At 40.4% G+C, this 27,480-nt stretch overlaps 1 protein-coding gene across 7 annotated transcripts in view; it reads right to left on the reverse strand.

Moving 5' to 3' along the window:
* The window catches only part of NTRK2 (neurotrophic receptor tyrosine kinase 2), a 202,265-nt gene extending 177,779 nt beyond the window's left edge, over nucleotides 1-24,486 (reverse strand). For all 7 annotated transcript variants that reach the window (XM_072359872.1, XM_072359865.1, XM_072359866.1 and 4 more), the window contains exons 1-4: nucleotides 24,257-24,486; nucleotides 7,084-7,158; nucleotides 6,774-6,845; nucleotides 651-719 (exon numbers count right to left, since the gene is read on the reverse strand). In XM_072359872.1, coding sequence (XP_072215973.1) covers nucleotides 651-719; nucleotides 6,774-6,845; nucleotides 7,084-7,158; nucleotides 24,257-24,465 — 425 coding nt within the window. In that variant the 5' untranslated portion in view covers nucleotides 24,466-24,486. The remainder of the gene's footprint in view (nucleotides 1-650; nucleotides 720-6,773; nucleotides 6,846-7,083; nucleotides 7,159-24,256) is intronic.
* Nucleotides 24,487-27,480: the final 2,994 nt, after the last annotated feature.

Genomic DNA, 27,480 nt, shown 5'->3' on the forward strand with positions numbered 1-27,480 from the left:
GAATAAAATTTTAGAATGTGTGATAATTCATAATCTCTGTTTGAAAGAGCAGAGGATAAAAATGTAACATTGAAATGACTGGCAAGTATACGTCCATCAGTACTTCATTAGAAAATGATTTCTTAAGGCACAATGCAACTCAAAGGGAAAGTAAAAACTTTCTTCAATATTCTACAACAACCATAACAGTTGTAGAGCCAATATATATAAGAATGCAAGACAGAGAAATCATTTGACAATTTGTAGATGGCTGTGCTAAACTATCTCAAACGTCATTTTCTGTGAAATAACTCAAAAACAATAAAAATATTTCACAGCTGATGAGAATAGGCTTTTTCAACCTGTGTGTTTGTTTTAAACAAACACTTGATCCCAGTCAAGCCGTGCAAAGAAAATATTTATTTATAATTTATTTATAATTTATAATTTAATTTATATATATATATATATATATATATATATATATAAAATATATTGTATATATTTATAAATATTATGTATTTAAATCACTGGCATTGCTGCTTTCTTTGGATCTGATTTTCATTCCAAATCATTGACAGCTGTCTGTCTTCTTCAACAGAGCAAACTTTAAATTCTCTTTCTTCCATTCTAGACACAAATAAGCTGTATTTTAAGAAATGTCAACTTACAGATCAGACAAACCCAGATGGCGAAAAGGCTTCTTGGACAAACTTGAGAGCTTGTTTCTGGATAAATTGCTATGGGAAAAGAGAAAGATTGCATTAATTAGGATTGTTCCTTCAATCTGAAGATAGAGTTTGTCTCTCTTAATGAAATGAAGAAATAAAACCAGCCCTAAAAAGCCTTTATTCCTTTTAGTTCAGTTGGAATGAAATTGTGCTCTTTTTGCAGCTTGATGGGTTTCAAGCATTTGAATCCAATCTGTATCTGAAGTCAAGTACATTCAAAATCAAAGTCAGCAGGGGACAATATTTTCACTTCTAGCCCTTCTGTTCATTGCAGAAAAGCAGCAGATTTAATTGTGTTTCAAAAGTATTTTGTCAAGTCCAGGTGTTAATTACATGCTCAATTTATTCATAAGTGAAATGGGTGTATCCCTTCCTTTGATGCTGCACCATACTCTGTACTCACATAAACCCTCCTTACATGCTAGCACACATCCACATCAGAGCCTTTTAGTTATTCTTTTCAAATTGCATGTACAATATGCACCCACATGGAAGATCAAAAGGAAAACTGTAAAATGCCTATATTGGGCTTTTTTATGTCAATTAAGCACTTACGGTTTCCAGTGGTAATTAAGTGAAAGGTCCTCTCACATTATGCAAAGAAATGTTCATGTGAATCAGAAATACTAACTCTCCTCCCAGGCTTACAAAATTGTTCTCTCCACCCCGACCCAAAATAATGCTGTTCCTCTATTGATTTATCAGTCCACCAATTAAAGACAGTGAGAACAGTAAGCTGTAAAACTGCCAGCAGTACAGTGCAAATCAGTGTTATGAGCCAAAATACCACACGAGTTTTATGTGGTACTATAAAGGCGCCATAGGGGCTCCATAGCTATAGCTGCATTGCATTTAAAACTAGGGATTAAACCTTTTTTTCACTCTGACTAAAGAACATAGTGTTTAATTCCCAAATTTTCAGTCCTTGATTTCTGAGTACAGCTCAATTTTCAGGGAAATTAAAAGAATGCAATTTGGATCCTCTGCAAAGTTTCAGATCAGAATACTTACAAGATTTTATTTCTTTATTGATTCTTTCCAGCAAGCAACCATCTGAAGTTTACAAATTGTGTGGTTCTAATGTTAGAGCACAAAATAGATGAGCTACTATTTCATTTGTCAGATGAACTAGCCTGCCCTACAGCAGATGCAGGTGGATGCATCTCATTGACCCTGACCAATATATCAAAACTGAAGTACATTTTGCACATATGACAGCAGACACGTTTGAATAAAAAATACCACTTTTACCTTTTTTTCCTAGTAAGCAGAAGCTGTAGGTTGAAATACTAAAAGAAGGAAGCTAAACTCTCATATGCACTTGGGCTTTTCTCTCCAGCATCGAGGCAACATGGAACATTAAATTTTACCATTCCATGCACAACACTTCACTCACCATTTGGGAAAGCTCTTCTAGTTCTGACACTGCTAAGCAGTACATGTGGACGTCTCCACGGCATTCCTAAATGAGGTAAATGCCTGCTTTTCCTACCTGCACAGCAACTGAATCACATCCTTACCAAAAGATAACCAGACATACACAGGCCCTCACTTGCAGGAAGGCGCCCAGGCCACTTGCTAGTGGGAGGCAATGTACTCCACATCACATGAGGAACAGTTCTGGCTCCTGGTTTCCACATGGCATGGGACTACATGTCCATACCAGGAGGACATAACTATCAGACAATGGACTCTTCAGAAAAACCTCTGTCCAGTTGAAGCCATTTTGTGTTGAACAAAATATTCAACACATCCAGCTTAGAGAAAACAAAAGTATCTTAGTAGCTGTAATTGTCTTTTCAGATTCTTATCTACTGCACTTGATGCATACCAGAAAAAGGAAGTGAGAAACAGTACAAAGAGTAACAAAATTTATTCCCATGCCTATATTGCTGGTCATGGGTTGATGCATTTAGTAATTCCAAGATCACAGGTCTTTATTCCATGTAGTTTAGTGCCTTAAGGTTTTTCAAGCTGACAAGTAATTCAATAGAAATTTTTCAGGCCACTATTACAGAATTATCATTTTAAAAGATACTTTGACAGTAAATTTACTGCTATACATCTTTTTTTCAGAAGCTGAGCACTTTATATTGATTATAAAGATGCCTGCTGTGGTTTCTTTAATTCATGTTAAGTGAAAAAATCACTACCAGGCTTATTATGAAGTAGTTGAGGCCTGCACTTCCACTTCCATAGAAGGAGAATATAAATTAGTTCCCTGATTCAACTACACACAAAAAGATCGTGGTGAGAAGCCCAAAGAAGATCCATCTGGGCTTCTAAAGCCTAAAAAAAACATGAGTTGGAGCAAAGAGCTTGGTTCTAAAGCTGTACCTAAGAACAAGACCAGAATTTACTCAAAAGCTGTATTTTACACACAAATATCAAGTTTTAAACTAACTAGATCTTATAAATGTCAAGTTGTGGCAATTCAGGGAGTGCAAGAGCAGCTTGAGAAGCTATGTAAATATTCACCCAGGTAGCAACACAGGCGCAGCACTTTACTGCAACATCACTGTGCAGCTCACCCTACTGACTTCAGGGCTCCACACAGACAGAGGAAATAGGGGGAACAGATAAAAGAAGATTCAGGGAGAAAAGGTAAAGAACTGGGCATTTTGCTACCCTCAGTCTCCCTCCACAGGCAACTGCATGATCTGCCTACAGCTGGAACCAGATTTGTATGTGCACATGGGAAAACTGCCACTAGGTCTGAAAAACTTTAAGTTGTCTGCTTTTCCTAAACTTGGTAGACAATTAAACACATCTTATTACCTAGAGTTACATGCATACAATACACGCACATGTATGCTTCATCAGTGCAGTTATACAAAGCCTGGCACATAACCAGAGGTATTTTGCAGTGTTCCAGGAAATAAACACTTGCTGTAGAATGTACTTTTGTGTTTAAAGATATTGACAGAATACCATGTATGTGTATTACACATTACTGTTTGTAGCAGACAAACTTACAAATTACAGAACTACTAAACTAGCACTGTTGCTCATTAAATGTGACTGTTGACTAATGTGAGTCCAAGGACAAGGAGAATGTCAGAACTAGATTATTAACTTCATTTAAATAACACCTATTTGAGCAATTCTCCTTTAGTGTTTGTTGTTGTTGTTGTTGTTTGTTTGTTTTGTGTGTGTATATGCATATATAATTACTCTAGTCTTCTTATCATCCATACCTCTAGAAAGGTATTTGTCCAAGAAAAGAAAATAATGAGAAAAAGGGCTTAAAGAAAACTGCTAACAGGTTCCTTATAATCTGATTTTCTTCAATGACTCGGAAAACAAATGCTATATTCATAAAGTAAAGATCCATAAATATTTCAAAATATTTTTCATGTAAGAAAGAAAAAACTCATACAGCTACTGCAGTAAAGTGTTGGCAGTTTTTGTTTTCTCTGCAGGGTAACAGCAAACTGTTGCTTTAAAGTAGAAAACTTTTCAAAGATCTGTGCAGTTTACTCTTGCAAAGTGGAATGATTTCAGCTCTTGATAGATTTCACTGTCCCAACCACAAAAGGGACTGCATTTCATTCTTAGTGCAGTCAACAAGAGTTTTACTGCTGATGACAACAATCACTGATTCACTGGAGCTTTCAGAAACATTTTAGCATGCATCAAGACTTCCCAGAAAAAAATAAATAAGTGTATTTTTTTGCAAGAATAATAGATCAGCCACAACAAAAAATATCATCATGCTAACTGCTTTTTCACATGTGCATAAAGCATGTGGAGCCATTTAAAAATTTCCATCCTACCTGGGCTTACCCCATTTCTGCTAACATTAGTAGTTCCCCACCAAAATAAAATACAGTATGATACTTAATAAGCTCCTGGATCACAACATAATTATCTTGAATCAGGATTCCATGTACATCAACCTAACAGATGTCAGCCAGCTCAATTTGTCTCTAAAAGGACATTCCATGAACTACAGATCTCATAAATCCTGATCACCAACCAATATGTATTCTATGTTTGCCTGTGTGCTCCAGCTGAAGCTCTTCCTGTGGCTCAAATATTTTGAAAATATCTTATCCACGTGTTCTTTCAGTGATTTTTTGCAGTGTCTACTTGCCCATACAGATGGGAAAGACTTCCAAGCATTCGTCTACCTTTATACAAGTTAAACTCATTGTTCATCATCCTATATTCATGGTCATGTAGACTACTGATTGCTCTCCTCATCATAACTGCTCTCTTTTTAAAACTATATATATATTCCCTTTCAGTCTTCTCTTTATTGGACTGAACATAAATTCTTAGTTTCTTGAATTATTTCCTTTACAACGTACTCTACTGGTCCTCCATGTAAGTTCTTTCTACACATGTAGATTTAGTATCTTCATCTTGATAGATGCCTTTCCAGCAGCTACACTAATGGGAAATATCTAACAATTAGTTCATTTTAATCCCAGACTGAATTTTCTCTGTTCTACTGCATTAAGCTGAGATTCTGTCCCAGCATAGCAACTAAGTCGTCACTTGCGGTTGTGCTTCTTGGCCAGCAAGTTCTCATTGCACATTTCTGGAGACAGCACACATGCATTTGGTTTTATAGAATTTCATCTTTTGCAATCATAATTCACTGTGTAATTGCCACATAAGCAGAAGAACAAATTCACTTCAAGAAGATACTTCCTTATATCACCAACTAGTTATAGTAGAAGTTATTTACTAATGACTATGAGAAATAATATAGCCTTACAGCAAGGTCTGGTTCACAGTCTTCTAGTGACTACTGCACGTTAAAGACAGCAATTATATTTAGGCTGAAACAGATATTCACATCCAGTTCCTTATGTAAATTGATTGCTACTCTTTGGAAAACACAGGTGTAGAAAGTGATTTTATTTTATTAATAAGGCCTTGGGCTTGGCTCAACAGTTATTACATATTACAAGGAAGTATCTTTGGAAGCCTGCAGCTTGGTCTTATGTCTTCTTGAACTCATTAGGACCTAACAAAAGCAAAGGGTTAAGTAAGTACTAAACATATCTAAAGAAGACGAATGGACTGAAAATACACACTTGAATATTTGATTAAAATAGAGTACCCATGAGGAACTGAGCCCCACATAGGATCTCAATATTTTGTAGGACTGGATCCATGATTTCCCATATAAGCAGCAAAGCAAAGTGATCTACTCTTTGTCCTAGCAAAAAGTAATACAGTCTTTCATAGGCCTGTAAACATACTTAAAAAATCCAAAGTCATTCTTTCCAGCTGATTATTTTTCTCTGTACTTCCATAAATAAACATCACTGAGTTCAGGTTCTGTGAAATCTGAAGTGTAAATAACCTCAAAAAACACAGGCAAAAAGCTGCATAGGCACCAGCTCTGCCTCCTGAAATTCATGTACCACAAATTGCAGTTGGGTATGAAAGTAACCTCATGCTTATATTCTGCTTTGGTAGCATTTGCTTAGATCATGAGTGAGCTTCTGACATGAATCTTCCACTCATTCTCACTTACAAGACTCTGCTTCACAGTCATGGCACAGTCTCTGGGCATGCAAAGTGGTCAAGACACACTTGAAGATATGCCTACCCCATGCATTCAACCTACTGTGCAGTAGCTGCTAAAACACACTTGACTGCACTAAGAATGAAATGCAGTCCCTGTAGTGGTTGGGACGGTGAATCAGATTAAATACAGTCAAATCAGTCCAATATAGTGCAATGCATACAGGGTAGACAACGTGCCTGCAGCACCAGCTCAGTTCAGCTGAGACAGACATTGTGCTATACTACGTACCAAAAAAGGCACAGCTGGAGACTATTGCTAGAGACAGGATAATGAGCTAGACTGTCTTTTCACCAGCCTACATTATATTCCTATGATCAGCCAGTTCCTTATCATACATGTCCTGCACTCTACCGGCTCCTTACCATACATACAGTACTCAGGTCAATGAATGACAAATGGCCATTATAAGTCTGTCTTGTTAAAACTTTTTATACTAAGGAAATGGTAAAAGAGAGATAGAAATTCACAAGAGTTGGGCATTTTTGATTTGAAAGACAGGCACTCTTCCTACTCACATGTACTGTAGGTTGACATTTTTCGCAAATGCCTGACGGGACACAAATCTTAAGCCTGAATCCACCACAGTCCTGTGAAAACAAAAAGAACTGTTAGAGTGGACTACCATTTACAATACAATGATAAAAATAATAAAATAAATGTATAAAATAAGAGTGTGGAGAAAATCAATACAAGGCTGAACTGCAAGGTCTACCACTGCCCTCTGTAACATATAAAGTCAGACCTACACTCTAATGAGGTCTCTACATACATCCATGAGAGAAATGAGAAAAAGTAACTTCAAAAATATTTATTTCATGTACTCACAGATTTTTAAGTCCAACGTAAAATCCAACTTCATTGTCATTGATACTTTCTAATTTTCGCTGGTTTGCGATGTAGCTGTTGAAAAAGCAGGACAGAAAAGAGTATGAAAGTGGCTCCTGCCATGGCTTTGACTGTACAGAGGCCAAGGACTGAAGCCTTTTAGGTTTCAGTAGTTGCTGACATATTACAGATAACACTAAGCTCCAATTAGAGCTTCTGCAGTGAACAAGTACTCCTTAAAATCTTCCCCATCATATAAACTATATTTTGAGGGACAGGACTGGAGGAGAATCAGTTGAGTTTTACAAAGGGAAAATGCAGCAGTACTCATCAAGGAAGGAAATCACCCTGAAGACAGTAAATAAATCTGCATCACAGTATCACCCTTTTCCAGGACACTGCTTCCCTACATCATGCATTCTAGAGCAGCAAAAGGATCAGCCATGATGGTGGCAGTAGAGTTAAGCCACTTAGATTTGGGGTGTGCTGTGTTAGTTAGCCTAATCACTTGTTAAACGCATTTCCACCTTGACCCAGGGAAGTTTCAATTATATTTACAAGGTGTAGCAATAAGAAAACAAGGGAAAGGGAGGGTGTGTTGCCTGATACTACATAAACAAGAGGAATCTAAAAGAGAAACTGTCATAGAGTACACTCACATATGAAGAATATTTACCTGAACACCTAAAGCATGCAGGCATTCAGGATAGTCCTTTGTATTATTATCATGTGTGAACTATGAATTTCCAGTTACCACTGGACATCCCACAGTCCCACAGATTGTAAATTAAAATGTTGTACATGGAATTATATAATGTTACCTCTTCTTCAGCAAGAAAAGAGGTTACATAGCACAGATAAAGCTGTCTAATAGAAAGGGATAAGTATACACTGCAATTCAGCTACCTTTATGGGCTGAAAAATAAGTCTGATACACAAAACCACCCTCCTAAGGAGTCCACGCATTTCAAAAGATTACACTAGTCAAAAAGAAACCCAGAAATGCACTTGTACTTTCAAAGACATCCAGAACTAATCAACGCCACAGGTTTGTTTATAAGGTTAAAATATTTCTTTGATAGAATAAAAACTGTTTTCACTTTAAGAATTTTTTCCTATTTAATGGGAATTCTGATGAAGTGGAAAGGCAAGAGTGTTGCTTTCTCAAAAGCAACTAATCTACTTTAGTTGGTACGTAAAAGAAATATGTTTTGTGCCCACATCCCAACAAAAGCCTGAGAATCCCAAGAGTTGGGCTGGGCTCTCCTCCAAGCTGCAAAGCTGACTTGGGCTATACTCATGCCAAATGCCAGCGAAAGCAAAAAAGCTTCCCCCTTAATGGCATTCACAGTCCCTTGGGAAAAAAAAAGAAAAGCAGTTAAATGACACTAGACGTCACTAGTGTGACACTAGACAAAACACATTATCACCGCATCATATGACAATAACCACTCTGCAGGTCTTCATAGGCTAAAATTAGCTGCAACAAGACAGTGGCTTACCTTGCGTTTTATGCATTCTTCCTTGGATTTTTAAAGGCCATCTGATCTAATCACTGAGGATTTGTTAATCTATTTTATTAGTGGTGATGGTTGGGAAATTTATATATTTTGCCAAGTAAAAACAACAGAACTGTTTATTAAAGACCACCAGTTCATCTATCTGAGTCCTGCAAGCGTGTAATCTTACTGCATCTGAACCTCCCTTGTTCATTATTTAATCTTCTCTGTCACTTGGACCTTATCATGTCAAAACGAAGTTATGCAAGAGATATCTAAGATACCTTCCTAAACCTGTCCTCAGTGTTAGACCATTGAGTACCCTGATGAGACCAGACAGAAATGGGGAAAGCGTAAGAGAAATGAAATAAAGGAAAACAGACAGGAAGCATGGGGAGAAGGGACTCACAGAAATACAAGAAAATAATCTGATGGACCAATTGCAGTAACTGAAGATTAAGCTGTCGGACAAGCTCCATCGAACACTGCCATAACACACATCCATCTTATTTATCACACAGCTGCATTTGGCATTGCAGTTTTAATCATAAAAGCATTGAAGAACCTCCCACTAGGGGAAGCTACAGAATTCTGACTAACCTATAGAGTTGCATAGAAATATATTGGTGTATTACATTTCGCGGTAAACTTCAGCCCATGTAAAACAGCCCAGCTGCTCTGAAGTCAGAGGAGCCACCACAGTTTACATCAAACAAAGATTCAAAGACACAGTCTATTAAAAATTAAAAATTAAAAAAAAATAAAAATTAAAATTAAAAAGCAGTGTCGGTCTGCTAGGGAACAAACAATGGGATGGCATTTGGGAGGAAGAAGCAATACAAATTCACAGTCTTTTCTATCTTTTGCTTGCTGTGTGAAGGGGGGGATATTCTTTGCTCTGATTTTAGTCTCTTTATGGTGGGTATAGCAAATGACATACAATTACAGTTTCTCACTAACTTGAAGAATCCCAAAAAGCCCAAAACCACTGAATCTGCATAACTGCACTTCAAGTGAAGAATGAGAAGAAATTCTGACTAACTCAGAAAAATAGTTGCTATGCAATACATGTGTTAAAACAGCCTCTGTACCAAAAATGACAACAAAACACACTTTACACTAGTAGAAAAGCCTACAGAAAGAGTGGACAGATGTAAGTTACCATAAGCAGGGACTCCTAAGCTTCCTCACTTGCTTAACAAGACTGCTTTAAGTTAAGCTTTTGCAGCTATTTCATAGCAGCAAGAAAGAACAAAGTCCAATGACTAGCTGCCCACTTTCGGGGGAAGTTGTTCTTCTGTTTAATTTAGAGGGAGGTTCGAAATAAAGCCTCTTCTCTAACTGAAGTCTATTTTTACCTCCTTCACAACTACTCTACCTTGATGCTACTTATCATCAAACATTAATACTCTAAAAGCTCTGTCTTGCAGTGGGTGGCGCTGAGAAATGTAATTTGCCTGCATGCCCTTAAGAACATCCACCCTGTTCTTTAACTGAAGGTTTTTAGTGCAGCAGAGAAGAAAAACATCCTGACTCACTGCTGGCTGAAGTCACATGAGGGTCTTGGAAGCTTCTCCTGCACACCACAGCAAAGTGCAGCTCCGCCAAAACCTGGCTGGATAACACCTGATCGGATGCCATAGAGTATCTCACAAATACCAGCTACAGCCTCTAAGCCAAACCCTCTGCTGTCTACAACACAGTTCACTTGATTATACCATAGGGCTCTGTCTCTCCTTCAGTGAGTCATAGTAAACACTATTTGGCTTTAGACCTTTAATTTTATCTCCCCTTTGTAAACTACTGAATAATTCTAATAAAGTTATTCAGAATCATAAACCTACTGACTGCACATTGCAACCTACAGTAGCGTGTTCACTGAATAGTGCCACACACTTCACTCTTTCTGTAACATTCTGGAAAGGATATTTTGAAATTCCATAGTGAAAGAGTTAGCTCTTCCATATTGTTTTCAGTAGGGCAGGCTCTTCATTTCTACTTCTTACATATATGAAAGACTTTGTATTGCATCTCTTCAAAGTCAGCAGAGCCACAACTGAACTATGATAGCATGAAGAGAAACATGTTCTGCACTTTAAATCAATTCAACTTCCTTTGCACTGCAGCAACTCATAAAACTATTTCACTTTCAAATGACTTTCAAAGACTTTCTTTTTTAAATTGGAAATAAATAGATAAATAAATAAATAAATGGCCAGCAGAATTATATCCCCTTAAATTATATGACTCATTCTATTTCCTCTGTGTTAACATATACTAACTCAGCACACCAGCCTCAACAACAGATATGTAAGCATGTGACACTGTAATGTGGCTCCAGAAGTATTTCTGTTGCCAGGAAGCTCCCTTTATGGGAAATATATTTTCTTATCACACTGAAAAATTAATCAACTATATGTTTAGTCCTGATTCATATAGATGGTTAAAAATAATAATAATAATAAACATTCTCTAGTGAAATGGAACATTTCTGAGCTTTGAGAAAACTTCATACTCTGAGTTATTTTTTCATGTAGTATTTAGGGAGAAAGGCAGAACACCCCAGACACTGAGCTGCCAGTAGATGAATTACTATTTAATGACAGGTCACATATGTCCCTAATCTACACTACTGTGAGAGTTGTATGTAACATCCACAACTAAACACTGCAGAGTTCCCTAGTGTTGTATTTTCTTACATACTCAAATGTCAAAACAAGTTCATCAAAAGGCACAGTAAAACTTACAGAAATTTTCAGCGCACCTGGGCTGATTTATGGTTATGCATCAAAATGATGCAAAATTTGTAAGCTTGACACAAAACTTGATGGAACTTGGCAGATTCAAATAGGTTTCATTTGTAGACCCTCTGAAATCAAACTTAAAATAATGCTCAAGGGGTGTGAACTTACATAGTTTGAAAATGAAGCACAGAGCTACACAATGCTGCTTATAAGGAATGCCAGGTTTCAGGCAGATGTAGGGACCAATTATATAATCTCTACTCAAGCAAGAGATTTTTACATGTAGGACCAAGCTCCCCCTAGGAGAGAAACTCTGACAGTGTACAATGAGTAGAGATACCCATGAGCTGAAACTTCTCTACAGATAAATAGGCTCAATTTTATACCTTTTTTTTTTTTTTTAATTCAGTTTCACTGTCCTCATCTGCTGTCATCAGTACCAGATTTCATTAGGCAACTTTGATGGCTGGAAAAGCATGCCCTAACTCAGGGAAGAGGTGCAGTGTTCAGTTATTCCACTACAGACCTATTCAGAATTCAGTAATTTTACAAACAAGTACTTGACTCCTTGTCTGTTGGGTGTCCTCTGTCAAATTCTGAGTAAATGCTGTGGAGATTGGTGGTCTGTTGCTTTTTTTTTTTAACTGTGAATCACCTTGTATTTCATGAAAAGTGGAAAACCAACTGCAACTATCACAGGCTCTTTAAGTCATCCTTTAGGGTTATTTTTCCTCCCAATTAGAGCATTTAAATGTGAGTCACAGAAGACTACAGGAGGTAGCTCTTCACATGTCAGCACTAGGACTAGACAGAATTAACTCCAGGATCTGTCTTTGCAGCCATGAGCGCGTGCTTTTTTTGAGCAAATGCTTCAATACATACTCAGATAAGATGCTGTTCAGGACTATCTGGAGCAAGACACCCTGTATTCAAGGTCAGTGAATACAGTTAGCTTTAAGAATTCCCTGTTCTTGACATACGGCTGTGCCAACTGCCAGGAGACAGCAGGACTTAGATATTCTGCTTCATGCCAAACTACTGTGGTTATCCAGTCAGTAGAATCCAATTATTACCATGCAGCTGCCGTTGGGAACTGCTCTTCTAACACTGACAGTCCTGAACAGTTAGTGCCAATCCAAAAGCTTAAAACAGGAGAAAGCAGGAATACAGTGGAAATCCCAATTTGGTTCTGGTACTGCAGGAGCAGATCCATAGTCTTGCTTATGAAAACAACTTCCTGAGAAGTGGAAAGCCCACAGTTTGCCAGCCAGCCTTAGTTCACTCTTCACAGAATGCAAACATGAAGGCAAAAGTGAAAATAAATGAGTATGTCTGCAATGCAGAGTTTAAGGAAACAGTTACTATATTTAGAGGCAAAGAAAATGAAACATAATGCACCCTTGGGCTTACTTATGTCTCTGGTTTGGCTTCAAGGTGTTTGTTCTGTTCTCCTCAAATAGCACACTACCAAATGAAGCTAACTCTCAAGACACTTCATGCAGCTGCCCATATTTAAGATTCATGCCCTTGATATGTTTCATATCAGAATTGCACTCTCCAAAATGAATGCAGAGAGTACTTAACTATTTTCTCCATTAGGATCACCATTCAGAGTACCTGTCCTCCCCACTGAGCTCCATGAAGTTCATACAGCTGAGATTTCAACAAGATATCAATTTCTTGACATTTCTCCAGAGGTCAGTTGACAGCTATGGTCTAGCTTTTCTTTAGCAAAGACATTTTGGAAATGCTGCTATTCCTCGATATATTCAGAAAGAAGTATCGGCTGGACGGACAACAAACAATTAAATCAAAAAGGTATATTTTAATCACTGACTTTATACTTATCTAGAAAACATATTCTACCAAGTGTGCATGAAATTGTCTCTGCAGACTGTCAAGAAGAAATTTGCACTACTGTACCAGGTCCTTTATAACACATACACTAAAAATAACACATTATATAAACACAAAAGAAGAGTGGTGAATGTGGCTCTTTATTAGTTCTTCACAGTGAACACACAGAGGAGTAAACATATTTTTTTATCTTTTTGTAATTCGGCTGGCTAGTATGAAATACCATCTTGAATGAATATATAAATACAAACAAATATGTGACATTTTTTCTTCTACAAAATTGCCTATTGTACTGTCTTTTCAAAGGATAGTAACACAATTGCTCTCTTCTTCAGCACTTGTATACACTACCTCTGCAGCTGTTACTGGCCTGGATGCAAATGAGAATGGAAAAATATCAGTTCCATAACAGGATTGCTTCTAATCACCTTTCAGATGTATCTTTTCAGTTCTCTCAGTGAATCAAAACATTAAAGCATCTCAGCTGATGACAAAACCTCTGAATTCTTCCCAGGCACGAAGCTCAGGCAGTGACTTTGTGGAACGGAAGTCTGAAGAGAGTTGCACATCCTTCAGGTAGATTAACACTTGTTGACATAAATCAGTCTGCTTCACAACAGTTCAAGTGCTTTTCCCATTTTCAAGTTTTAAGATGTTCACCAGTGCATGTCTTTTTACAGAGGTTGCTCCAAAAGTAATGCCTTGTGATTATTTCTATAGAAACTACAACAGTTACAAAGAGCACAATAACACTGTTTAATAGAGAAAATTCTCAGCTACAAAATGCTGTTTTTCAACACAGTCACCACCATTAGCTATGCATTGGTCTGTATGCTGTGCTCGTAAAAATCTGCTCAAGTGGAGATGACCCACTGTCACTGCTGCCACTGCTAAAACAACACCTAGTGCCTGTGTTCACACCCACTGTTGGGTCTCCATCAGTGTTCAACAAGCATCAATGAATGTCAACAGGAGCAATTCTTCCCACATGGAGAATTCAGTGACACACTTTTGCTTCATACATACTCCCACGTCAGACGCCATTCTGTCAGACTGCCCCTCTGCTGCCATCTGTCACATGGCAACAAAAGGTAAGGGAATACTGGTGGGAAGGTTCAACCCCTACTGCCATACCACCACCATCTGCCACTAATGTGGGCCAACATAATAAAATGGGATGCACTTCTTTTGGAGCAGCCCTTGTAACCCAACATGAAACATTCCCTCTGAAATTCCTTCCAAGGTCAGTCTGCCTCCTATATTTATTTCCACTAGTTGAAATCCATACTTCACATTGTTTGGTTTTAAATTACCAGCTCTTGGAATGTCAAATACTCTGTTGATTATATTCTGATAAAAAATACCTGCTACACTTACCACTTCACCACTCACTGTGTGCAATACAACTTCCTGCCAAATACAGATCAAAAGGTAGTACTTTCAAATGAAGAAGTGAAACTACAAAATGTGAGGGCACCTATTAAGGAAAATTTGTGTATATCCTCTTAATACATTAAATTTGCTACATAATTTGACTGCTGACATCTTAGATAATATTCCCTTTTACATAAGCTATCAAAAGTAGTCCTTCCTCTGTTTTTACTTAGGTCTTGAAAGTCTACACATGGTCATAATCTCTATCATTTTTCTCCACAATTACTAAACAGAGAACCCAACTGGTAGACGTTTTTCCAGTCTTCAACTGATACCATCTGCTGCTGTGGTTCACAGTTCATTTCCTAGTCTCCTTTTCAGGACCTGTGAAACATCCTGGGTATCCCTCAACGCAGGTCTGTCTTCTCCAAGCTTTACATGGTCTTTTAATGGAAGATATATACAAATACGTCTTCATATTATGTTAGCAAAGTATTGCACAATACTCCCTGTTTGTTCCTCTAGTCCCCGAGCATGTTGCCACCTAATGTATGTCAGTGCCAATCTTATTATTTATATTTAACCATAGCATTTTTTCAGAGAAGGTTTAAACAGCATTCATGCTTTGCTAAAGCCTTCCATGGGGACTCTTTCTCTTCCACATCTAGGCCCCTTCTTTCTCTTACCATGCTTATTTCTATTATTTTCTCTGTCCTGTATTTCTCTTCATTGCAATTGGCCAATACTTTGAATTTACAACTTCTTCCTAAAAATAGCACTTTCTCTTCACTTGAAGAATCCTGTTCTTCACTTAATGCAAGTAGTTTCTTACTCACACTGCTTATGTTAGCATAATGATATGTTTGTTACGATTTCTTAACATGTGTCAGGATCCACAGTATTTCTAATACTTGTGCTGATGCTGACTGCTATGTTACAGCCTCTTTTACCATAGCTTTCTGTTTTTGTACTTGTCCAATTTGACTTTTGGGAAATACTCCCATGCAAACCAGTGTTCTGTTTGTATTACTATTTGTATTTCAGGTTTCTATTTGTATTTCTGTTCATTCTGTTGCTTGACCTATACATATTGCCTTTTCTAAAGTGAGATCAATCTGACTTAACACTGCATTCATTTACTACTATACTTTATTGTTATACTTTAGCAAAACCTACTCTTTTCTAAATGTCAGTTTTCCATTTTGACATTATTTCTAGTCTTTGACCAGCTTCTCTGCTGTTTTCCCTTCAAACTATACTCTTGCTCTTCATATACCTCTTTCACAAGGTAATGTTGAAAGACTGGTTGTCTACAGTTTTCCTCCAACTTTTTCAATATTTCTGCAAACTCCTCCTTTCAACTGCTACTTTCATAGCATCCTTCCTTTATCTTTACAGCTTTGTCCCTGCCACTGCTCAGGAGTAGATTAACACTATTCTCATCTGTCAGCAGTTTGTCCTTAAGGCTCTTGCAACCACACCACATTGCTGCACACACTTTTCAGCACTCCTGCAGCCTACATAGCCTTGCAGCACATCCCTTTCCCAGGATGGATGAAGTGTTCACCTACAGTTACATAAGCAGGTGTCAAGCAGATATTTTGTGATATCCCCAACTTCTTAGGACTCTAAGTCTTTCACTTCAGACAACCCCTGTGAAGAAAAAAAACTGCTTCAAGCTGAATTGTTCATTATAAGTCATAATAAGAGACAGAAGTATTCTACAGCAGACTAATTCTGCCCATATAACCAGACCAAGCCAACAGAAGGATTGAGCATCCTGTCTCCTTACAGACAGAATGCCATGGAGGGCTGGGAGAAGTGTTCAAGGCAGGGAAGATCAGTGCAATTTTTCTTCCACCTACTCTCACTTCCAGGACAAGTAGCATCTATTTCTGCAGCTGTGCCACCCAGGTCCACATCCACCAAACAATACAGGCTCCGGGCAACAAGGCAGCCGCTGCACACTAACACAGTGCAGTAGCTGCAGTGATTTCTAAAGCAGGAGGTAAAACAAAAAATAAATAAATAAATAAATAAATAAATAAATAAATAAATAAATAACAAAACAATCAAAAAGCCTGCAGAAAGAGCATTCAGCTTTAATATTTCCTTCTAGTTAGGTTGCCTCAAAGTCACGCAAACTTTTGTCAGTTCAAAATGTTTGTAAATATGTTTGAATCTAATTCGAAAAGTTTAATGTTTTGTGTACATGTGTAAGTATGAGTGTAACACACTGTATTCAAAATATATTTACATTCCTTCCTCTTTAAATTGTATTAGTAAAATACTTCATTTTATGCCTAAGCTTACTAGTTGGTCCCGCTGAAGTTGACAGAACTGTTCCCAGCAGGAGAGTAGTGTGTTCACCAGGTGATGACTGTTGTACACATAATATGTTCAAAAAACAGCTTTTTGAGAAATTAGGAAGATCTGAGTCTGGAGGAGGAAACAGGAGATGAATAAGCAATATCCTGTTCACCTGCCTATACAAAATAAAATTGAATTTTACCCTCCTGAGCTAGACCATCATCACCAAATAGGTTCTGCTGATTTAAAAATAAGATGGAAAGCCTGTCTGTGTGAGGTGGAAGGCTACAGGCTGGGAAGAAATGGCAGGTATAGCTGTCCACTATGATCCAGGGCACTGGGTTCAGTTCTTACCTCCTCCTAAGGGAAGTCTCTCAAATGACACCATATAATAAGACAACCTGAGTGAAGGCAGCTTCAGCCCTACCCATTCAAGCTGCTCCCCTTTCAGCCATAACCGATTGCTCTGTGGAGCAGGAGCAGAACCCAGCTTTCCCATTGCACAAACAAGCACTGTGGTCATTTAGCTAAACAGACTGTCCTTCTCTCTGGTTCAAATGCTCCAAATCAAGTAAGACAACTCAGACAGAAAGAAATGAGACAAATCCACATCTGTATGCCATACAGAATAGTACTTACAATGTTGACATGCAAGACTCAGGTTCAAACCCACACTCTGCTTCAAGCTGTGCAGGCCCAGCATGCTCCATGGAAGAGGTTTGCTTGGGCCACACAGGCATCTCACTCCACAGCTTGATGCTGCTTGCTGGTGGAGTAGTTGTGCTTTTCCACTCACCCCTCTGAACCAAATCCCCCAGGTTCTCTGCAGAGAGTGGAGGCAAGGGACACCTCCATCAGGTAATTCACAGCAGGAATCTAATTTGGCCTCCTGAATCACTTCCTGGAAGAAGCAGGCTCTCCACTCCTGGCAGGAGAGCAGCCAGCTGCATTAAGAACCTTCACTGCAGTCTGCAAGGAGTCGCCAGATTTTAAATGCTGAGGCCTGGGACGTTCCCAGACATGCTGAGCAAGTCCAGCGCATGACACTCACAGCACATGCTGTGAAGTCTCTCAGTGCATGCCCGTCAGTCTGACATGCCCAGTGTGTGCACTTGATTTATCTGCATACGCTTGCTGTGCTGTCTGGCATTTAGAAAATCAGACAGTTGTTGCAAAAGAATGGGAAAAGTCACGTCCTATACACACTTCATATGGGATACAGCATCTGATTGTGTAATACACACTGCACTGGATATCTGCTGAATATGGGTCTAATTATTTTTATATGTACGTTCAGAAATAAAAAAGTAAAAATAAGTCAATGAATCTAGAACTGGGAGAATTCTTTTGGCTCAAATGTGAAACCATGAGGAAAAATGGTGAACTCACCTAGGCACAGGCAGAGCTCCCACAGAAACCCAGGAGTATTGTCCTTTCTGTGATTTTCCATTTCTGCAACGGACTAAATTCAATTAATGCATTATCCCTTTATTTAAACATCAGGTGGACATAGATAGAGGGCCATGTATTCTCTGTGGATGCTGCACAAGCTTCTGTAATGACTGTAGGTACCAATATTTTGCACATGGAAGTACTGTGCAGGTTTATTTCAATAAAGAATCAGTGAAAATTTGGAAAGTATCCTTCTAAAATATTCAGTCTCAACATCCTATTGCTTCAACATATGTAGCCTTCAGAGAGTAGGAAAATACTGGGAAGCCAAGAAAAGCCCCAGAGAAACATACATCAAGTAAGGCAGTAATAGGACCCTCTGTCATAAAGGTAAAGCAGATAGGAAAATGCCTGAAGCAAAGTCACTGCCATCCTTCCCTTATGTCCTCTACTCTGCCTTGGTGGAATATCAGCTCTGTCAAGTTCTGCTATTGACTCTAACAAGGCCTATCCAAGCGTCAGCTTTCCCTTAAATAAAAGGCATCAAGTCAGAGGACCTTGCTGGATTAGGATAGGTTCAGGTTTATTCAGGTCACATCACTTAGAGATTAAAATGCCTCCAAAATGCCACGTGCCTTGGGCTTGATTGCTTTATTTTCTCTTAGCTGTGCAAAATGTTTTATTTCTTGAAGCCTTGTCTGGGAACCAAAAAATATTGACCTGAAGTTTGATCTCAAGAATATATCCTAACAGTGACTACCTGAGCCAGAAACAGATAGATTGGTAAGAAATACATTTGATAGTTCCAGCTGTAATTTCTGCTGATAATCAACATTCAGTGCAGGTCATGTTCTTCCAAGAATATTTTTAAAAATTGCATATTCACATCAGAATCTCCATGACATGGCTTCTTTCCCGTAAGCATATTATAGTTCTTCAATGTTATGTTAGTAGAAGCTCTGTATGAAACATCTCCATATACATATTTCAGCAGTGTTTAGGCTTTGTTTCTTTTATTTGGTTTCTGAAAATATAGGGTCACTATCAAAAGTTGAATTAAAGTGCATGCCCATTATATTTGATTTCAGTAGCACCTCTGTGCCTACATACGTTTGTATAAAAAGATGTTAGTAAACACAGTGTGCAAAAACAGATCAGTGCAGGCATATGGTTTTCAAACATCTATAAATTTATTTCTCCATTTGAAATGTACATAAATGTGAACTGATACAATCAGTACTCCCCTTTTTAAAAGACAGCTTTCAAGGAGAGTCTTTTGAGATGTAACAAGCTAAATATACTTTTAACATCAATAAGTATTGAGAGGGTTTTTAGGGTTTTTAGAGTTCACTGCTCCATTTTTCATCATTTGTAACTCTTCATTACCTGCTACACAACATCCAGCTTAGGCAAGGAGATTCTGCTAGCCACTGTCATCAACATGTTGTTAGACACTGCCGCAGTGAGAGATGATAAACAGGGAAGCGAGAAAAGTGCAATCGAGAAAGAACAGATTTTTTTCCCTCTTGACAACAAAATCCAAAATGTAGAAATAAGACTCTTGTTTAGTTACATTAAAGTTTTTATTTTATCATTATTTGAGATCTAGAATATTGCTACGCTGCTGTCCCCCTTTCACTCTCAGCATTAAAAAAAAAAAATATCTGAAAAATCCAGAAAAAGACATCCTAACCATAGCTGAGGCTGGACTGCCCAGAGTCCCCTGTTTTCCTGTTAGTAGGGAAGGAAATGCAAGCTTCTTGCAAACAGCATATTTGAGAGTAAAGTCTTGAATCCAAACAAACAGCCTTCATTTTCACGTATAAATGTCAAATATCTCTTAAAACTGAAGTGACCAGAGGCACAGAACAAGAGGCAGTGTTTTGCCAGCCCACTCCTACACAAGGCTGAGCACCTCCTGATGGATGCTGAACCCACCCAGCTTGCTTCAGCCTGTTGGAGAGAACCTCTGCCAGCCCCCAGAAACTCCATTGCTCCCTACCAACTGGAAGGATAAGGAATAAAAATGCCATAGAGAAGACGACCTGCAAGCAAAAATACCCAGTATATACAAAACCCTTTATTTGCAATCTCTTAAATATTTTTAGAGTCTGGAAATTAAAAAACTGATTTTCATAATGCTTACTTTAAACTTAAATCACCTAAACCTTTAAAGAAAGATGGGGAAAAAAGCAACAAATTCCTAAAAAGAGCAATTATATCACCACTGTCCAAAACCTCTTTTATAATTTGTAGCCAGTGCCTTATATCTTACTATATAACTCTGAGCCACCAGAAAGACCTTTTCATTCCAGCCAAGCCACATAACTCTGCAGAGCCAACAGCTCTCCTGAGGAAGAAAAGGCTAGGAGCTGAGAAACCTTGTAGATAACTTTACATTATATTTAATCTACGTCAGTCTAGAAATCTAAAATGACAGAGACCCGAAGTACCAACAGCAGTGAGCTTTAGATGAATTTCAATATGCCTTTTTTTTTTTTTTTTAGCACAAGCTCACGTGACTTGTTAAATAATTTACTCTATAAATTACTTATCCTGTCTTATTTATTAACAATTCTAGAGTGCTTTATATAACTGCATCAGTAATTTACTTTGTGGTTTTGAAACATACGCAATACACAATCACCTCTTTCTTTTACTAGACAGGCGCTAAGAATTCACCTACTATTTTGTTGGCGAACAGTTCTTCCTGACACACACCAATTAATTTCAAATTCCATTTACCTGAATAATCATAAGTCAACATATTAATGACTTGATACCAGAAACTAGGCCAGGAATACACTAACAGCACTAGAAGTCTCTTTGAAATCAAGATCTATGAACTGTCACACATGCTGACATATACTAACAATGCACATTTCTTAATGAGAAAGTATCAGACTGGTCCTTCCACAAAAAGTCTTGAACACTTTTGATGTTAGTAATTTACTGCCCTATTAATATTCTTGCTCAAGTGATCTCAGTAAGGACTACTTATTTGCTGTAGTGCCTGGATTTAACAATGCTCATACACTTGTTTTGCTCTCACACTCTTGTTCCTCAGCTCTTATCATGAGCCTCGGTGACTGATATCAGTTTTAATGCAGGGCCTCACTTTGGAGTTCCATTTATCTTCATAGTATCAGTACTACCAAACAATTATTATGATTGAGCTTCGTTTTGATGAGCAGTTTTAGCACTGGCATATGCTTTTCAGATCAAGACCAGCATCCTAACCAGCAAATCCAAAACCTTACTAGAGGCAGAGCATTTCCAAATGCTTATTCCTCAGAATGAGCAAACTTGCAAAATAACAAGGAAAGGAAAGACTGAGGAAGATGACTAAGAAAAGCACCAGGCAGAAATACTCCTATGCCCTCCCACACTGAGCTGCAGCAGTTGGGCTTCACATGGCTGATGCAGAAGTGCTCTAGAGGTCTTTTTGCTGATTTCTGTATGTTTGGATGCAGATCCAAGCAGAAATATAGTGACACTTGAAATGAGAGGAGTGGGTTCATTGGGCTTTAACCTGCCATTTGCATGTGAACTGCTATAGAGACAAAGCTCCATGCGCAGGCACACACGACCATGGGTCTGCTGTTCCTACCAGCAACACCCCATTTATCTCGCAACTCTTAGGGCCAAGGGGACACCCTGCTGCCCCTCACATCCTTCCAGTTCAGCAGCCAGCCCTGTGCACCACCACAGGGCCATGTATCCACCTAAACCATATGGTTCTCGCCAAACCTCAGAGTACATAGCCCAGATATGGGACTTCAGGCAGCCCCTGAGTCAATGGATGCCATGCCTAAGATTGCCGGATCCACCCCAGTTGAGAGGAAGTCATAAAGCATAAATGGAGGATTGGTCTCAACAGGCATGTGGGAAATACATATGGATAAATTACTAGAAATTAAGTGTCTTATGCTCTTCTTCTCTTATTCATAACAAAAGTAATTCCACTGGAGATAAACAGAATTGTGCTCTTGTATCTACAGAGCACAAAAAACTAAAATCAGGCCTCGTGCTTCCTAAGTAAAATGTAATGCTTCCATTTCTTAGTTAGAATAAAGCAGGATGTACAGTATTAAAAAGATGTCTTCACAACTTGCATCTACCATAAAAGAACCACATCCTCACATATTTATTTTTCACTAAATTCTCACAAAGTGATGGCCATTGCAGACCAACTTTTATGTCTACAAAGACATTAAAAGGCCTTATGTTCAAAGTACTCTAGAAAAGACCATCTTAAAATACGTGCCACAGCATCTCCTGAGAAATCCATGAGTCAAAATTATTTTTAGATTACCAAACACAACAACATGCAATGTCACAGAATGATACAGTAAAAACTGAGCAGAACTGTAAAGACAGCAATGATGAAAAAACACAGGACAGAATAAAAGCAAGAAGCACCAGTGCAAAATGACTAGACATGTTTCAAGCTACTTGTGGACAGAGTACATATTTATGTACACATTTCTTCCCATGGCCTTTTAAACAAAGTTTAAATTCTAGGAGGAAACTGCTGCATAACCTTCAAATAGGGAGTATAAAGTAATAAGCCTAGGAAAGCCTATGAAAATCAGCAGAGATGCCTAGCTAGAAGCAATCTTTTTTAACGAAGCAATCCACTGAACATTAAGCAAACATATGAAACAATAACTGCTGTAAGGACTTGAAAATATTGTTTCACTCTCACAGGTCCTAAAAATCTACTAAAGGTAGGCCACAGAGGAACAGCAGGGATAAAAGCCCATGTTTTCTTCCCTCAACTCACTGGGAAATGCAGCAAATGGACTGTCTCAAACTGCAGAAAGGTAGCCCAAAGGCTATAGCATTAATCTAATATCACTAATAACACTTAGTGACATTTTTGTGTTGTTTCTAAAGAAATCCAAGAAAGAGGAGAAGGAAGTAGAAATGAAACTGTGAGAAATCTGTACACATTTGGGAAAAAATATTCCAGAAGTTGTTACAATAAAATTGTCATGTAAAATAAATAAATAAATAAATAAAAATCTGAAAACAGGGGCCTGGGAAGAAAGAGGTGGAAAAAACAAATTTAAAAGGCTTTTCAACCCCAGGTCTTTCATCTGCATCTCCGTATCTAACATTTTTGCTCAGCAACAGTCCTTGTGCCTTTTCTCAGCTAAGGCATGCAGATGCCCCAGAGTGCAGGGCAGTCAGAGGATGCAGGATTGAGCAGGAATTGCTGTACAACTCCCTCACCAATTATCAGCTGCAGGCAAGCAGGGATGGAAGCCACACACAGGCGAGAGAGAGAGAGAAGAAGAAAAAAAAAAAAAAAAAAAAAAAAAACTTTTTTCACCTTCTTCCCTATTAATGAGGGTTTCCTATTCCTCCATCACTCGCTAAAAGAGCACTGGGCTCGCTCCCCTGCAAGCTCAGGGCCAGATTACGGAGAAGGGCAAAGAGGGCTCGCATTCTTACGGGTATAGGAGGGAAGAGTTTGCGGCTTTCTCAGAATTATGCCGCATCCCTTCCCTTTCTTTTTTATTTTTTTCCCCCAACACAAAAAAGGGTATGGAGTGAAGAGACCACTGAAGAGGGTGAAATCCCACTAAAGCTCACATAATTAAACCGAGGGCTCGAAAGTAAAATAAATCAATAACTTAAGACCTCGTCCGGGTCCACCTCAGAGGTGCGCTTTGGGCTGCGCACACCCCGGGGGCAATCAGGGCCGGAGGCAGCACCGGGCACCCACCCCGCTCTGCGCTACTCCTCGGCCGGCAGCGACTCCGCACCCACCTCCCGCCCCGTTCGCGGGGAACCACACCGTGGCAATGGGGATTTATCATCCTACTGTGCTCTCACGAGTATCGCTGGGAAGCTGAGAGTAATTAAATCACAGCGGGCTTTCTGGCTCCCAGCCACCGCAGCTGCCCGCGGAACAAGTGCATCTCCGCGCGGGGAAGTTGCCCTCCACCCGCCGCGCCCGGACTGGGGCCGAGGCCGGCCCGTACTCACATCTCAGTGACATTGTCATCCTCGGCGCTCCGCTGCGGCACGGGGAAGGAGGCGATGCCCGGCACTGGCTCCGAGCACCAGATCCGCCAGGAACTGCAGCGACAGGACGAGGGGCAGCCTAGCGCGCCCCGCCAGCAGCCCAGCACCAGACAGCACAAGCCCCACAGCCGCGCAAGGCCGGGCCCCGGCCTCCGCCGCCAGGACACCATGCCGCCCGCTCACTCCAGCACTGCCCGACGGCCTCCTCCCGCTGCTGCTGCCGCTGCCGCTGTCGGGGCGCACGCCCGGAGGGTGCGCAGCCTTCTGCGCCGCGGGCCGGCACCCCGCGGCCGGGGCTCACATGGGCTCGCCGCGCCGCAGCCGCAGCCGCCCCGCCGCGGTGCCCGCCCGGGGCTGCGGAGCGGTGAGACTCGGGAGAGCGGGGCTCGGCGTGGCACCTGCCCCGGCCCCGCGGGCGAGCAGCGGCGCCGCCTGCCCCCGCGGCGGCTCCAGATGATGCTGCAAAACGCTCCGAGCGTAGTGGCGGGGGCAGGTGGAGGAGGCTGCGCTCCTACCTCTGGGGGCTGGGGTGCCACTGCCCGCGAGAGAGAGAGGCGGGATGCGGGCGGGGAGGGAGGGCGCAGCCCGCGGCAGCGGCGGGGCTCGGGGCGCCGAGCTCTCCGCTTCACGCACCGTCTCCTCCTCCCTTCAGCTGATAATAAAGCAGCCCTAGCTCCTGCTCCAGCCCAAGCCGGGGAGCTGCCGGCAAAGTGACGTGGAGCTGACGCAAAGAGGGGCAGAAACTCCACAAAATGAGCCTGAAATCCAAAAAAAAAAAAAAAAAAGAAAGAAAAAAAAAAAAAAAAAAAAAAAAAAAAAAAAGAACAAAAGCAACTAGGGAGGGGAGGGAGGAGGGGGAGGAGGAGGGTGCCGAAGAGAGAGAGATACCAATAGGCAGTCTGCGCCGAAGCCTTCTCTCACACGCGTGCACAAACACACACACATACTCGCACACACACACACATACTCATGCACACTCACGCACCCCTGGGGGATGGAGGACTGCCCCAGGTGCGGATTGTGCGCCACGCAGGGCGCCGCCGGAGTGGCGGGTGGAAGCACCTTGGGGAGAGGCAGCGGGCAGCTGCTGGGGTGGAGGTGACGGCACCCCTCGGCGCGCTAAATGAGAATGCCTTAAGAGACCTGGGAGGCGGTAGCTGAACGGCCCTAAAATGCCTTTCTCTTTCCCCAGAACGCCCTGTCCATCCCTCAGCAGCTCAGCAGTCTGGTTCTCCTTCTTCCCCTCAGATGTCCCCCCCGCTCCCCCCCCCTCCACTATCGCAGGGTGCGGGTTTTCCGCAGCGATTTCTGTGCCCTGAGCCCGCCGCAGTGGCCGGCGCTGCGCGCTCCGCAGGCGCCACCGCGCGTCCCACCGCCGCCATACACCGCGCCCGCGGCCGCCGCCCCGCGGAGCTCAGCGGCACCGGCGGCAACTAGCGCCCGGCCATCATTTGCCCACGCTGCCTGCCGGCCCGTGCGGCGCCCGGCTTTGGGGGTCTCCTAGAGCTGGGGGTTATCATTTGGTGTAGGTCTGACCTACATGCGTGTGTAATGTATTTGCAGATTCAATGAGCAACCGACTGGGGAAACTGGGGATTGTAGTGTTGTTGTTCTGTCACTACTGAGTCACTGTTCCTCGTGCCCGGATAAATATCGGGCAGTCACTTCTTCATGTTGGCAGATTACTTGCTTGCCTACATGCCACTATATTCAAGGATGGTGATGGCCCTTTCTTACTGAATTGCTAGGGCTGGGTATTTTGAAATGAGTAATTCAGGGTTCCACCTGAGTTAAAGAAATAATGGTTACAGAATTTTCACTACAAAGATACAGAACAAGTTGTCACTATGCTGTTTAGAAAGTGCTCAGGAATCAATTTGACATGTCACATGTTAATTGAATGAACACTCCGTTCTATTTGCATTTCTCAGGCTACGGAAAAATACAGTTCTTGCTGGGTACATTCATAGGCCTGACACAGTCACCGGCAGGGCTGTTCTGCTTTCAAAGAACATCCTGCTAACACAGCCTCAGCCATACCTCGCCGGAACTCTGATTCATGCTTCTGTATAGGGCAATGAGTAAAGACTGGAAAAAAGATATATAAATTAAAATAGTGTCAATCAGGTTACCATATTTACATCAAATTAATTAGAAATCTAAATAAAATGGACGTACACGTACAGGTCTTCTACTCAGAATACAAATCTTTCCTGTCAGGCCCAGCATTTTGTCATTTCTATATAATACACAGGGAAGGCTCAGGGAGTCCCAAGCAATAAGAATGTCCTAAACCCACATAGTGCAGTGTAAGAATGTGAAAAAATCATGAAAATATTTTTCAAGCACAAGATATTTTATCCGTAGGTAACACAACTCTGGACAAAACTGGGAGGAGGGGGTATTCATTGTTTTAAATTAGGAGATTTTTTCTAAATGGAATTGTTCACAGAAATATAACAAGTAAGATTTTAAAAAATCCTAGGGCAATGTTCTGGATGCAGTACTAGTTGGGATTTTTAAAGGATTGGGAGAAAAGTGTTTAAAGAGGAAAAGAGAGAGGGGAAGATAAATAGTGCAAATGGCAACAAGATGCTATTTACAAAAGAGGAGAGGAGAGGAGAGGAGAGGAGAGGAGAGGAGAGGAGAGGAGAGGAGAGGAGAGGAGAGGAGAGGAGAGGAGAGGAGAGGAGAGGAGAGGAGAGGAGAGGAGAGGAGAGGAGAGGAGAGGAGAGGAGAGGAGAGGAGAGGAGAAAGGAAAAGAAAGGAAAGAAAGGAAAAGAAAAGGAAAGAGAAGGAAAGGAAAGAGAAAAAAGGGAAAAAAAAAAAAAAAAAAAAAAAAAAAAAAAAAAAAAGTTGGGGAGAGGTCTCTAATGCAATTAAGCTTCCAAACCCTGGAAAGCACTGCAAACCTGAAATACTGTTCTGCAGAAAAATCTGCTTCCAGCTCTATGCCTGATTTCTTCTTAGTGAACACAAGAACATTAGCTCTTACAGGCAGTAAATACTCATGGTAATGATCTTAATGACTTTGTGGCAATAAGCTTCCATTTTTCTGATTCTGTATGGGTTCATACTAGAGTTTACTATCTCAGAGACATATCATGCCTGTTTTCTGGGATTTCTGAAAATTGAGAACTGTCAAAATTTAAGGTGGAGCCACACAGATGGGTCCAGTAGTCCAG

Source organism: Excalfactoria chinensis, chromosome Z, assembly GCF_039878825.1.
Source record: "Excalfactoria chinensis isolate bCotChi1 chromosome Z, bCotChi1.hap2, whole genome shotgun sequence".
Lineage (NCBI taxonomy): Eukaryota > Metazoa > Chordata > Aves > Galliformes > Phasianidae > Excalfactoria > Excalfactoria chinensis.